The 13,753-nt window shown below is 43.9% G+C and overlaps 5 protein-coding genes across 7 annotated transcripts; 3 read left to right on the top strand and 2 right to left on the bottom strand.

Moving 5' to 3' along the window:
- Nucleotides 1-87: 87 nt before the first annotated feature.
- Nucleotides 88-2,779, top strand: LOC108012068 (arrestin domain-containing protein 3). Its single transcript, XM_036818845.3, has 4 exons — nt 88-384; nt 1,297-1,664; nt 1,716-2,247; nt 2,309-2,779. The coding sequence occupies exons 1-4, from the start codon at nt 270-272 to the stop codon at nt 2,674-2,676; spliced, it is 1,383 nt and encodes a 460-aa protein (XP_036674740.2). The 5' UTR covers nt 88-269; the 3' UTR covers nt 2,677-2,779.
- A 483-nt stretch (nt 2,780-3,262) lies between these two features.
- Nucleotides 3,263-5,800, top strand: Tpc1 (Thiamine pyrophosphate carrier protein 1). Of its 3 annotated transcripts, none has more exons than XM_065866056.2 (3): nt 3,263-3,550; nt 3,653-3,886; nt 4,551-5,800. In XM_065866056.2, the coding sequence occupies exon 3, from the start codon at nt 4,652-4,654 to the stop codon at nt 5,654-5,656; it is 1,005 nt and encodes a 334-aa protein (XP_065722128.2). In that variant the 5' UTR covers nt 3,263-3,550; nt 3,653-3,886; nt 4,551-4,651; the 3' UTR covers nt 5,657-5,800. The 3 variants fall into 3 exon arrangements, with proteins under 3 accessions (XP_065722128.2, XP_070853010.1, XP_016932907.4); XM_070996909.1 differs by having other exon boundaries at nt 3,617-3,886; XM_017077418.4 differs by having other exon boundaries at nt 3,264-3,550; nt 3,656-3,886.
- Nucleotides 5,801-6,041: 241 nt separating this feature from the next.
- On the top strand, nt 6,042-7,380 carry LOC108012129 (uncharacterized). The gene has a single exon (XM_017077420.4). The coding sequence runs from the start codon at nt 6,464-6,466 to the stop codon at nt 7,322-7,324; it is 861 nt and encodes a 286-aa protein (XP_016932909.3). The 5' UTR covers nt 6,042-6,463; the 3' UTR covers nt 7,325-7,380.
- A 359-nt stretch (nt 7,381-7,739) lies between these two features.
- On the bottom strand, nt 7,740-9,721 carry Sodh2 (Sorbitol dehydrogenase 2). The gene is made up of 6 exons (XM_036818293.3): nt 9,571-9,721; nt 9,475-9,508; nt 8,473-8,942; nt 8,182-8,400; nt 8,008-8,129; nt 7,740-7,949 (listed from the first exon to the last, which is right to left on the bottom strand). Exons 1-6 carry the CDS (start codon nt 9,622-9,624, stop codon nt 7,766-7,768), a joined length of 1,083 nt encoding a protein of 360 aa, XP_036674188.3. The 5' UTR covers nt 9,625-9,721; the 3' UTR covers nt 7,740-7,765.
- A 911-nt stretch (nt 9,722-10,632) lies between these two features.
- On the bottom strand, nt 10,633-13,631 carry LOC108020102 (uncharacterized). The gene is made up of 2 exons (XM_017088202.4): nt 13,171-13,631; nt 10,633-12,826 (listed from the first exon to the last, which is right to left on the bottom strand). Exons 1-2 carry the CDS (start codon nt 13,315-13,317, stop codon nt 11,699-11,701), a joined length of 1,275 nt encoding a protein of 424 aa, XP_016943691.3. The 5' UTR covers nt 13,318-13,631; the 3' UTR covers nt 10,633-11,698.
- Nucleotides 13,632-13,753: the final 122 nt, after the last annotated feature.

Genomic DNA, 13,753 nt, shown 5'->3' with positions numbered 1-13,753 from the left:
TCCCCGTTTTGCCTCCACTTTTTTCTCCCCAAATACACTCTCACGCACGGAAAATAGCCTCCAAGTTCGCCGGTGGCTTTTGAGAAATCAGTATTAAGCCAGAGCTGCTCGCGTTCGGTGCTGGCGAGCGAAATTGCTTCGCTCCGACCCCAAACCCCCGACCAACAACCACTCCCAACAACTATCAATAAAACAAACAAACAAAGGAACTTGATATCCCGATACCGATACCGCCTGATACCGTCGTCAAGGAGCAAATTCTGGAGAAGATGAGCAGCAAGGTGACCTTCGTCTTCGACAGCAATCCCCTGGGGGTCTATCAAGCCGGTCAGCTAGTCTCCGGCACCGCCGAACTGGTTACGGAGCGTCCAAAAACCATTCGATGTAAGTTGAAGACATGCGGAAGAAGTCGCAGTATTCTAATAGACCGAGACCATGACGTCATGGGTCTCTATCTCCATCCCCATTCGAATTCAGATTCCCACACCATTCACATCCACTTTCGTTGCGTAGTCGCGTCGTCATTAATATTGTTGGTGTATTGTGTATTGTTGTCCGATGCTTTTGTTATTGTTACCGGTAGATCTGCTGGAAGATATGTATGTATATATGGTAAATTATATTATATATACAACACACATGTGGCCGCTTGGCAGCAGCAGAAAAACTAGTTTTGTTTTGAAATTGCGTCTACTGTTTTATTATTATTAGACATTTGATTCAGTTTTCTGGTCAGCACATTCGAATTGAATTGTACTCTATAGGGTTACCTTTGGAGTGAATCAGAGGAAATTGAAGTCGGACATATGTATGTAGATGTATACAAATCCCATTAGCAAGAAGAGTTTACATAAAACACAAACAAATCTCATACATAAAACAATTTTATACTTCCTAAGGGTACACAAAAGTCGAACTTTATCGGAATCTGAATTTAGCGGAAGTAAAACCTTACTAACAAGAAAAGTTTACTTGAACCACAATTTAAAATCTATTAGTTTATAAACATGATTTATTCAGGGCTTAGACCAAGGGTATATAAAAGTCGTGAATGATCAGATTTTAAAGTTAGCAGTGAACTTAATTAGGTAGCATTTTTTGTTGTTATGTTTATGATTAAATTATTCTCGGAATTATTGTTAGTCAATTAACCAAAAGCTTTTGTGAGCGAAGCCATTTTCCAATACAATACTGCCTACATCCGAAAACACAAAGGCCCAAAGGTCAAATGCAATTAAACTAAATGCATAATTGAATTACATACCCGGCGGTACAGATAAATTAAACCAATTGCAGCGATCTTTATAACCATTAATGGATACGGGGAGACGCGATGGCAGGAGAGCGAGGAGAAGGTGGGCGAGGATGGAAAGACGACCAAGTCACTGGTGACCCACACCACCACCGAGGTGTACTACAGCACTGACCAGCAGGTTTACGGACAAGCGGGCGGATCCCAGCTGGAACTGCCCACCGGAAAGTATGTCTTCCCCTTCCGGACCACCATTCCGCCCAATGCACCCACTTCCTTTATTGGGGAACATGGCCAGATCAAGCATGAGGTCACCCTGACCATTGATCGCGCCGTGCGATACAACAATACCTTTAAGCAGTGCTTCTCGGTGATCCTGCCACACGATTTGAACAAGCGGCAGGAGTATAAGGTGGGTAACCGCGAACATTTTGGAATCCTTATAAAGCTATGAATCTTTTAGGAACCCTTGCAACGCCTGGAGTCGAAGAGCTTCTGGTGGGGTTCCATTTTCGGTGCCCATAAGCCCATGATCATGGACGTGAGCACTTCTTATTCAGCCTATGTGCCCGGTCAGAAGATCCACTTTCATCTGGTGCTAGACAACCAGTCGGATGTCCAATGTATGGATGTGAAGGTACGTCTGATCAAGAACGTATCGTACCGAGCGAATTCTTCAGGAGCAAAGGAGCAGCTGAAAGTTACCGAATCTCGAGTGGCGGACAAACATTGCGGTGAGGTTCTGAAACACAACAAGGCCAAATTCGATGAGTTCCTCGTGGTGCCGCCGACCACTCCATCGACGCAGAGCGAAAAGGATCCCATTCGAGTTAGCTATACATTACGCTTTATTGCCAAGACTTTCAAGCTCCACGGTGGTGGGGACTTGGTAATGGACTTTCCACTAACCATTGGCACCGTGCCGCTTTTGGGAAGTGCTGATGACAAGGGACCAGGACAGGAAAAGTCCCAGCCAAGTGGAACCTCTCATCCAGGTGGGTTTCACATAAAGTATAAGTGAAGTGGTACTACTAAAAATGTATTTTTCCCATTTAGGATCTCCCAACTTCCAGGAAGACGTCAGTGAAGAGCAGTTCGAGTCCAACACCTTTAAACCAAGATATCCCGTCTACCCCTTCGATGGAAAGCCGGGAACTAATGGTTCCAATGGAGCAGCCAACTTCCCCAGTCTTTATCCCAAGGCGGAGGATGCAGTGCCTCCTGCTCCTGTTAAAATTACGACTCCGAAGCCGAATCCAGTGTCACCAGCCGCACAAAAATCGCCACCATATCCAACCAATGCACCTGCTGCTGCTCCTGCTGGCGGTAATTTCGAGGTGCTTGGCTTCAGCATACCACCGGACTATAAGCCCACGCCAACTGCTCCAGCCGATGCTCCCACAGGCGGCATTGGGTGGAAATAGGGACCACTGATTAACCTTTTTGTATTATACTTTTTAAGCCATTTTTAAATAAACACGAAAGCGCGCCCAAGTGGCAACGCCATGATCGTGACAGCTACATTTATATCGATAGAAGTATGTTTTACAAATAGCCAGACTTGGCTTTTTTAACGGTTTATTAGTTATTTTAAAAATATTTAAATGAAAATCATTTACTTAGGAACATACAGACACTTGAGCATAATAATGATAATAATGTGGTTCCAGGGACTAGTTTTAGTATAATAAAAGTAAAGTTTTGTGATTATTTCAAAGGCTTGGTAAGTTACAATTACCTGTGGCTCAAAAACAACTAAATCTGTTATTGACTAATAATAGTATAATCTTTGAATGTCGTAAAAAATATACAAGCTTAAAATTTTATAAATTCTTACGTGCATCAAAAAAAGTTGAAACGGTTTTTGGTTAGCAGACACACTCGTTTAAAACCACTTTCATAACTCTAACTCAAAAATCGAAGTCAGCTATTAGCTATTTTATAGCTATAATCGTTACCTGATTTCGATTGCCGATTGACATCACCGCTTGGAAAGCTCATCTCCAGCGACTCGAACAGCTGACTACGTGCACTTGGCGACGTAACTTGGTTTGTTTTGTTGTTGTTGTTTCGTGGAGCAGAGCGGCTTGGTTTGATTTTGGGAAAACCAGTTTGTGGAAGTGGAAGCGGTCAACTTTGAGCGCCGCACAACTGCAACGGCATCTCGGCGTCAGCGATATTACAAAGCTGGCGAAAAGAAAGTTTTGACGCAATCCACGGGCCGCTGCCTGTAATGAAGAAGCGTCGCCGCCGCAGTAACTGCAGCACTCTGCCCGCGAACGGACGCATCTGCTCCAGGTGAGAAGTCACCTCTGCCCACTCTGCACCCAGGCATTCATCACCAACCAGCATCCCAATCTCAAGCGTATTCCCCCTGTCTTTGTCTCTTTATCTCGCCAGCAGCATCGGAATTTTGGAACTGGACAACGAACATCGAACAACAAAAGCGGGAAAAAGTGAAATCGCTGATAAACCCGAATACCCTCCAGACGACTATTGTCAATCAATGAATGGGCGTTTGAACCTGGAGTCTACATTGAATGCTCTGCGAATTGGCGCGCAGCTGGGCATAGCAGATGTAATAGTGAAGTAATCGCGAAGACTCATCCCCACGCTCCGTTGAGCATGACACTTGTAAGTCCCATCCTCCAAAATCACTCCTACTATTTCCCAATTCCTGTATACGCATTTTTACACATCAATTTGGCCATCGAGTTGATGAATGTGTAAACAATTCGGAGTTTGCGCCCGGCCGCACCTGTAAAACGCTTTGAATGAAAGCTACGGGCGGGCTTCACTAAGACGGATTGCCTAAAGTAAAAAATTAACATGACAACCAACAAGAAATATATTTCAGTATGTTCTACAAAAGATAACAAGTCACTGTTCCTAACAATCTTAATTCCCATCCTTAAATTAACCTCTAAAAAGACAAGCCCATTAATTTCACAAGCACCAATCATCTCATTATTTTTGTTTCATCATCAAAATTATTCTTCCGAATATAGCAATCTTAAAAAAATGATAAGGTGCTCTTAATATTTAATCTCCCAGTTAGTAGGAGTTAAGAAGTTCCAACATTTTTCACACCTCTTTCTTTAAAATAAAAAACCCATTAATCCGATGATTAATCTACATCTCATAAATAAAAAATTAGGTGGATAGACTATAACCTCCCTCTTTAAAAATATACTTGTTAAATGTATCTGAAATTGAAATTCCAAGATAGTGGTAGCAGCTATTGAATTCCGACTGTAATAACGTTGTCTCCGCCTGCCTGGGTTTCTTTATTTTACAGAAATGCCATTGAAGAGTTGGCAGTCGTAGCAATAAAAGTGAAATCCGCACGAGCAAACATACGCACACGAAAAGCGAAACCAAAGCAGCTCCGACGCAGACATGGCGGTAACCACAGGAACTACCAGTGAGGCAACCAAAACCACAACCACAGCTCCCGTCCCGCTACGAAAGCACAGTACGCGGGAGCAGCTTCATCAAATGCTGGCCGGTGGCCTATCGGCGGCCATCACTCGGTCCACCTGCCAACCGCTGGACGTGCTGAAGATACGCTTTCAGCTGCAGGTGGAGCCGCTGGGCAAGAGCCGTGCTAAGGAGGGAGCGGGAGCCCTTACCTCCAAGTACACATCCATTGGACAGGCGGTGAAAACAATCTACCGGGAGGAGGGACTTCTGGCCTTCTGGAAAGGTCATAATCCTGCCCAGGTGCTGAGCATCATGTACGGCATTTGCCAGTTCTGGACATACGAGCAGCTGAGCCTTAGGGCCAAACAGACCAGCTACCTGTCGGATCATCAGCATCTATCGAATTTTTTGTGTGGAGCTGCGGCTGGCGGAGCAGCGGTGATCATATCTACGCCCCTGGACGTAATCCGCACTCGACTGATTGCCCAGGACACCAGTAAGGGATACCGAAACGCCACGAGGGCTGTGTCGGCGATTGTTCGCCATGAAGGTCCACGGGGTATGTACCGCGGCCTGTCCTCCGCCCTGCTGCAAATTACACCTCTGATGGGCACCAACTTCATGGCCTACCGCCTATTCAGCGACTGGGCTTGCGCCTTCCTGGAGGTCAGCGATCGCAGCCAACTTCCCACGTGGACGCTGCTGGGACTGGGCGCCTCCTCGGGCATGCTCTCCAAGACCATCGTGTACCCCTTCGATCTGATCAAAAAGCGGCTGCAAATCCAGGGCTTCGAGTCGAACCGCCAGACCTTCGGACAGACGCTGCAGTGCCACGGAGTCTGGGACTGCGTGCGACTGACCGTGCGTCAGGAGGGCGTGAGGGGCTTGTACAAGGGCGTGGCCCCCACACTCCTTAAGTCAAGCATGACGACGGCCCTGTACTTCAGCATTTACGATAAGCTCAAGCAGGTGCGCTTCTAGGTCGTGCTCGGAGTCGGGGTTAATGGCAGCTCAAATCCATTGTGGCACTTTGGTGCCTGTGCGCCCATACAGAATCTACATCGTATTTTGTACTTTTATATGTATTTACCGCACCGCGTAAATAATAATAAGACTTAGGCTAACTGTTGATTAGTTTTCGGTTATGCGTACGGGGTTCTGTTTATCTTAGACCAATCGACTTGGTCAGCGCTTTATTACACACAAGAATAATGTGCGCACCTGTTAAGTTATCTATATACTAGTAGTATACGTTAGTTTTTAGTTCATTATCCGAGCAAAGGCGTCTGGCTTTTTAACCACGCTCAAATCTATATTTATGATTATCTTTTGGTAAATTTCCAAATGAAAACGACTGGGCTGGCAGTCCCATTTGTTGCCCAATTATTTTTATTACACTTAAATATTCAGGGAATTTAATAAAACTTGACTACATCACATATAAGAAAATATTTCAAAAAATATTTTAAGTTCCATAACTTTTGACGTGAACATGGGAGTTATAAAGTGTTTTATAAAATCCAAATTCGGTAATAATATCTAAATGACGGATTGAAATATGGTATATGTTTCTTCAAATTGTCTTATCAATAAAAAAGGCACGGCAAAATTAATTTAAAAATGTTAAGGTTACATACATATGTTAAATTCGAAACGTAAACAATGTTAAGTAAAGCTCATTTCTTAGAGCTTTTTCTGTTGTGAAATTTACCGGGTATCGTATCATCAGTGTATAAAAAGAATTGTATGTTTTGGAACAACTAGATACTGATACCAAGTCTTAAGAAAATGGTTCTGGTGAAAACAGTTTCAACCGACAACAACTCCATTCGATGGCTGTTGTGGATACCGGAAATGGATCGGAAATCACCACCGGAGAAGTTTACGTTTGATGGGCCACAGGTGGTGGCGTTTCACTTTGTTCAAAACCGACACGGAGACGATTTGAGCAAATGGGTAAAGCTGCTTGATGAGCTGGCACAGGAGTACGCTGGCCGGATTTTGTTTGGCCTACGGGACATTTCCAACATCGGGGAGTTCAATTCAAACCTTAATCCCGACGACTTTGGTACCTACCGGAAGGGATTGCCTCCACGGATCTATGGCAAGGATTGCGAGGGCCGAGTCTACGATATGCACAAGCTGGTCAGCGCCAAGTATCTGAGGGAGTTTTGTGATCAGCTGCTGGAGGATCAGCTCTTCCGCGCCGTAGTTCTGGGCTCCACTCCCTCGCAGGATTCCAGTCCAAGGAACTTCTTTAAACTGCGGGAGGAAAGCAGCAGCGATATGCTGGTGATGCTCTATGATCCTGCCTGCTACTACTGGCCCTTCCAGAAGATGAAGCTGCACAAACTGGTCCGTCTGCTTTCCAGCGAGGATTTGCCCATCGTGATCGTTGACAAGGCTAGCAATTACCTGGGCGTGGGTTTCACCCGCTGGCTGCAGATGGTTAATTGCCATGGCTCCACCATCTTCTCATCACCACGTCGTGATGGCTGGGAAATCAAGTTATCTGTGCGTCATGAGAGCACACGTGGCTATCTGCGATACATTGCCCGGAACAGGCAACCGGAACTGATTGACTTTGATGCCGAGGGAGAGCAAAGAGCTCCAGAGGAGTCCCTCGAGTACATCAAATATTTGTTTTAGATCTCAGCACTCAATTATGGTGAGTGGGAGATTGTAAACCATTAGTAATATATCAGAATCTGGCTTTGGTACCTGTCGGCTACTTTTTTATAAAGTGGTTCTAATCGTGAACTTTAAAATTACATCTAACAATAAATTACTTTTAAAAATAGAACATGTCGATAAAATACAGATCTAGGAAATGTTCCAAGACACCTAAAATCAGATACTAGGTTTACAACTAACCCATTTATAAATTTAAATGATGGGTTTTAGAACCATCTTATCGGAATATTAAGCTGTTAAGATACTAATTTTCTCTCAAAGTAAATTAATACTTAAAAAAAAAGAAAACCTGACGATAACGTTTAAAGCTCGGAAATGTTTGAAGACCCCCAAAATGTTCCTCTAGAAGTGTCCAACTCAAGACGCACAGTTCGGTTTAAAGATAAGAATGTATATTTAGAACTTGACTTTGTTGTTGGCGTCCCTCGGTTGGACATGGATCATGACCTTGATAGCGCCGCCCGTGCCGCGGCGGGAGGTCTCGAACGCCTGGGCCGTTTCCGAGATGTCGTAGTGGTGCGTGACTAGGCGCTTCACGTTCACCTTGCCCGAAGCCACCAAGGCTAAAGCGGCGGCATAGCTGAGGATTGGGAGTAATCAGCAGATGTCTTGACCCCTGAGTGCGACTGATAACTTACTCATTGCAGTAGCGGAAGACGCCACGGATGTCGATCTCGCGGGCCAGGGCGTTGATCAGCGGCAGCTTGACCTCTGGAGCTCCCATGCCCACGACCACCACCACTCCGCCGGAGCGAGTGGCCTGAAAGAAAAGGTGTTAGCCAAAGGCAAACCAGAGGTAATAATTCACTTACAAAGATGGCCAGACGGGCACTGCTCTCCGCTCCACAGCAATCGATGGACTTGTCCGGAACCTCGCTCATCGTCTGGTGAACCACCTTGACGGTCTCCTCGGCGGACTGATCCCGCTGCAGGAGCAGCGTGTGCGTGGCTCCCAGCTCCTTGGCCACATCCAAACGCTGCTGCACCAAATCGGTAATGAGGATCTCTGAAGCACCCATGGCTTGGGCAGCCTAAGTGGAAAACAAAGTGGGTAAGTGGGTTAAATATTCTTAAACCCTCCAAATATTAATAGCTTCTCTTACCAGCAGAGTGACCAAACCAATTGGTCCTGCGCCCAGGATGAGCACCTTGGAGCCCAGACCAACACCGGCGCGACGACAGGCATGGACTCCCACGGACAGGGGTTCCAGGAGCGCTCCCTCCTCCATGCTGACGTGGTCCGGCAGCTTGAAGCAGAAGTCGGCGGCGTGTTTGTAGTACCTCGTCAGGTTACCATCGTAGGGGGGCGTGGCGCAGAAGACCATTCCCGGGCAAAGGTTGTACTGACCCAGCTTGCAATGATCGCAGTAGCGGCAGGGAACTCCCGGCTCAATGGCCACCCGGTCGCCAACCTTCAAGGTGGTCACCTTCTTGCCCAGCTTGGCCACTACTCCAGCTGCTTCGTGGCCAATGATCATTGGCTTGGTCAGCACAAAGTCCCCGATGCGTCCGTGGGCCAGATAGTGGACGTCCGATCCGCAGATACCGACACTATCCATCGCCAGGAGAACCTCTAAGGAATTGAATCGGTATTATCAAATTGGTGTACTATCAGAATTATCTTTACCACGTTATATAGGTAACAATTTTGTAAATACCATTTCTTTTGTATAACATTAAATATGAATACAAACTACGTATCTAAGTTGTAAATCAAAAAATCCAATATAAACCTATATTGCCCAATGGAAATCCCTTACAGTCCAATCCACTCTACATATCTATATTTATGATGAATTTGTAATTTGTGTTATCAGTAGGCTTCAGTTACCACAAATTGGATATACTTATTATCTACATATTTATTATGGTTATGTTCACTGTGTCACCTGATACCAGAAGCAATCAGTAGATATCACTTTTTGATTGACAATATAAAGTTAACATTTTTCTTAAAATAATGAAACCCTTACTTATCAGTCCGCTTAGTATTATTTAAATATTTTGTAATTTTTTTAACTGATACTTTTATCCCTCATCTTCTTTATATCTTTTTAAATTTATTAAATTATCAAAACTATTTTTGTAGTGTAAAAATCGCTTACCATCGTCGGCGATTTCCGGAATCGGGCGTTGCTCCTGCAGGAAGTGAATTAGTAGATGGCAAACAATCGCCCAAATTAGATCCAGGTATTACTTACCAATCGCAGGTCCTCGATTCCGTGGAGAACCGCTGTTAAGTTATCTGTCGCCATGATTTCCGCAGTATTTCTTTTTATCACTTTCCGTACAACGTCCGTTCGCTTCGAAAGCCGATTTAGAACTGAATTCAGTATCCGACATGTTTGATATGCTGCGCTGGCAAGTCAGTTTTTTACACATATATAGAAGGTATATATTTAAATTTGCCTATTTATGCGTGTGTTTGTTTGCTCGACCGGAATACAGTTAAAATAGGTTATATAGACTGTGATCTTTAAAAGTTAAGCACGGCTATTATATCACTTTACTCCGCACCTTAGATATACGCCGAAATATCGCAGTTCGTATCACTTATGGGCAAGTTTATTATAGTAATCATTAGGAAAGTCGAGCCCCTTTTTGTTTCTTTTATTTACTCCCGCCTGTATTTTGTGGCTGTTCTCTCACTTACTTCGAAAGACCCGAGAACAGCTGTTTTGTATTTACCCCTCGATGGTTGATGGTTGTTTACCTATTTTGTGGGGGCGTCTCGCCGGCAAAAATAAAAGTAGAGAAAAGCTCCCGCTCTCCCCATTATTCTCCTCCCTCTCTGAGGCTTTTTTCTTACATACACTCGAAATATTTTTTATAATTTTCAAATCTTACATTTTCGATTTTTTTTTAGAAAATATAACAAATAATTCCGTTTATATTCTTGTTCTTGTCTTCAGGTTAGGTAATAATAATAGGTTTTAAATTACAAAATTGCCGTCCTTATCTTAAGAAAGGTTATAAACATTGGAAACGTATAGAAATTCGGATGGTAATACTATAGTTTTAACATAAGGACTAGATAACGTCCTATAAAGTTATATTTTTACCATTTTTATAAGATGCCGAGCTGAGAAACATATTTAAAAATTTTGAAAATAATAAAATTGTTTTCAATTTTGTTTACTCTTTAACGTAAAAAGAAAAGCAAGAATTTTCTATTTCCGGTTCCTTCTCCTTAAAAAGCAAATTTCCTTTTTTAAATCAATCCCAAATATAATTTTTACAAGTGTACACATACATGTGCCCAAAACCGTTACGTTATCACTTGATTTATAAGTTTGCGCTGCTCAAGTTAATTGAAAAATAAATATGTATGCAAATTAAATAATAGGTAGCAGTTCGCATTTGAGAACGCAATAAGAATATCAGGTTTGTTTGTGTTTGCTATATAGTTTTATTGGCTTTATTTCTCTGGCTAATATATTCATTTCAATAAGTGTTTGATATTCGGGTTCTTAACATATAGAATTTCTATTTTAAAAACGTTTGCTTATATAGGTATGTGTATATACGTAGGTGTGGCTTTGCTGCGGTTTTTATTGACGTAGAAATAAAAAATGTTTGCTTAAAACTAAGAAAAAGTTTCCATCACGTCAACTGCGCATTTAAGTTGGCTGCTTTATTTGGTTTTAGTTCACTTTTAAGATAAATGCATAATCTGTAAATGCTATATGTTTCATATACGGTTTCAAAATTTGGCTTTTAGTTAGAAAGGAAAGCAAAGTTTCAAGTTGCAGGCTAGTGCCCAACTACAACAGTTAACTATTTTATATAATAACCCTGCAAAATGTCATCAATTAAATTTGATGAATGGAACTTTATAAGGTGTAAACAATTTGTCAACTCAGAGATAGCAAATAAATTACTTCTAAAATTGCGAAATTACATAGTTTGGTTCGTAATGGGAATTACCCCAAAGTAGTGTTCAGACAAAAAATTAATTTTCTACAATTATTGAGCAATTTGTTAACTGACATTTGCAAGGTTATATTAGTTTCGGGCCTCCGAACTCCCAAGAAGTTTTCCTTGTGTGTTTAGACGCTGTGCGAGTGTTAGATTTTTAGTAACTTAATGCTAGCCCTCTAGAGGTATGGATTATGTTGTGTCTTCGATATCTATATAGTGTATTTCCGTTCTCTAAAGCTGCAATTGCAGACATACGATTATGTCAATGTGAAAGGAACAAATTTGGCCAAAGGAAACTTAATGTGTCGATCTTACTTCTGCTGCTGCTTCACTGCGAATGTAATTACGTTTTTTTATATCACACTTATGGTCGAAACGAAATTGGGGCCTGGACATCCCATCCCCATCCTACATGGAAAGTTCCTGGCGCGGCTTATTGATGTGCAGCCGCTGGGGGTCCTGCGGCGCCACACATATGTCGGTGAGAATGACCACCTCGTAGGGACTGCAGTCGGGCATCCGCAGGAATCCGCACAGCCAGCCGTAGAATCCCTTCTCGATGTCCGTGATGTCGTTCACCCAGCTGCTGTACTGCAGACTCAGTTGCCGCACTCCCGAGTAGAGGCCCAGTCCAAAGGTGCACAGCAGAATGGCCAGGGGATAGGCCACGAACAGCAGCGGCGTCACCAGGATCTTGTGCAGGTACGTCCTCTCCTCGCAGTAATAGTTAAACATGTTGTACCAGGTGAGCGTGCCAATGTAGAAGGAGTACACCGCCGAGATGACGGTGACGAACGGCAGGCAAAACAGCGAGATGAGCAGGATGTGGAGGCCGGTGCCACAGCTGCAGGTGCAGCACAGGTTGCCGCCCTTCTGGGAATCGCTGGCCATTGCATGGGCATTCAGCTGCTCCAGCTCCTCGCGACTGATGTTGATCTGTAGGTCCACGGACTGGCCCTTCTTGCGGCCTCGCTTGATGGTGCCCGTCATGGTCAGATAGTTGCCGCCTTCCTTGCGTGCCTGATAGCCCCGCTCCAGACTCTGATCATAGTTGTTCAGGACACTCGTCTCCCCCGACTCGAGGTCCTCGTAGTTTGTTATCTCCGGTGAGGTGCGCTGATTGCGACCCTGACCGGGCAGATCGGTCGTCCGGATGTTGACCCGCTTCTTGGAGGACGACCGGTTGCTCAGGCAGTCCTGCGACTTGCTCAACTTGGCGTCCAGACTGCTCTCCGAATAGCAGCAGCTGCTGGGCGTCACCGTGCTGCTCTCGTGCCGTTGTGAAGTGGATTTGGTGCCCTGCGATATGGACTCAAAGTTCTGCAACTCGTTGAGATTGCCATTTGATCGGCCCGACTTCTGGCTGTGCTGCGTCGAACTGGCCGAGTGGGTGCTGGCCAGTGTGTCATGGGCACTGGGAACTCCTAGCTCTCCAGGGAGCTGTGGAAGCGGTTGCTTGTTTTTGATAATCAACTTGGACTTGCGGAGCTCCTCCTCGAGACCCGGATTCGAGGGCGACAGCTTGGGACGATTTTGCTGTGATGAAAATAAGGAATTATGATTTATAATATTACAAATATTTCATCCGTGAATCAACAGTAAACGAATCCTTAAGTCCTGAGAGGTTTTAAAAGCCTTATTAATTTAAAATTTGGATGTTTCTCCTTAACGGTTTAGTATATGATATAGTGTATATCCATATTTAGTTGCTATAATTAAGCTTAGAACGGGGATCTCAAGAATAAGCGTTTTTAAACTTGATAGTTGAATGAAAAGTCTGACTTAATTAGGTGAACTTGGGCTTGGTCGATTTAAGTATCGAAAAAAAGGATTGTTCTATGTTGATTCATTCTTAACATCCTTTGGATCCATTATCTCACCTGCACACTGACGATGTGGTCCACATAGTTCTGCTTCTTGGCCTCCGACTTGGTTTGTTGACGTTTCCGGGGCGGAATAAAAACAGGGCGTTCCTTGCTGCCCGTGCTGGTATCGACGACCAAACCGCTTGACCCCTTGCCTACCATTTTCCGGGTTTTCTTTAAAAGTCTTGGCACAAAGAACTCATCACTTTCCTCTAAAAAACACTCATTTTTTCGTCCTCTGTGACGTTACTTAACGCCCAGTAATGCAAAAAATGCACTTCCGGCCTTTGTCGCTTCGCGGCTGTGTTGTTATTGATTTTTCCTGGCTGGCTGGCACGTCCTTGTGCCGATTTTGCGTTCATTGGCGTTTTTTGGGGTCTACTGTTGTTGCATTTTGGGTTGGGCGGCAATGTTTACAAAAACTTGGCGCCTGCGCGGGAGGCAATATTTATTTTAAAATGCAATTGTTTCAGTCGCAGCAATAGCTCCGTTTAAGAACACAAGGGTTTTAAATTGATTAATGCGTTTGTCGTCAATTTATAAAGGTTTTCAGTGTTTTGTAAATCTTTAATATACTTAGATCTTATAACGGTTTTAG

The sequence above is a fragment of the Drosophila suzukii genome, chromosome 3, assembly GCF_043229965.1.
Source record: "Drosophila suzukii chromosome 3, CBGP_Dsuzu_IsoJpt1.0, whole genome shotgun sequence".
NCBI lineage: Eukaryota > Metazoa > Arthropoda > Insecta > Diptera > Drosophilidae > Drosophila > Drosophila suzukii.
The sequence above is the reverse complement of the archived record's forward strand: the minus strand, read 5'-3'. Positions and strand labels throughout refer to the sequence as shown.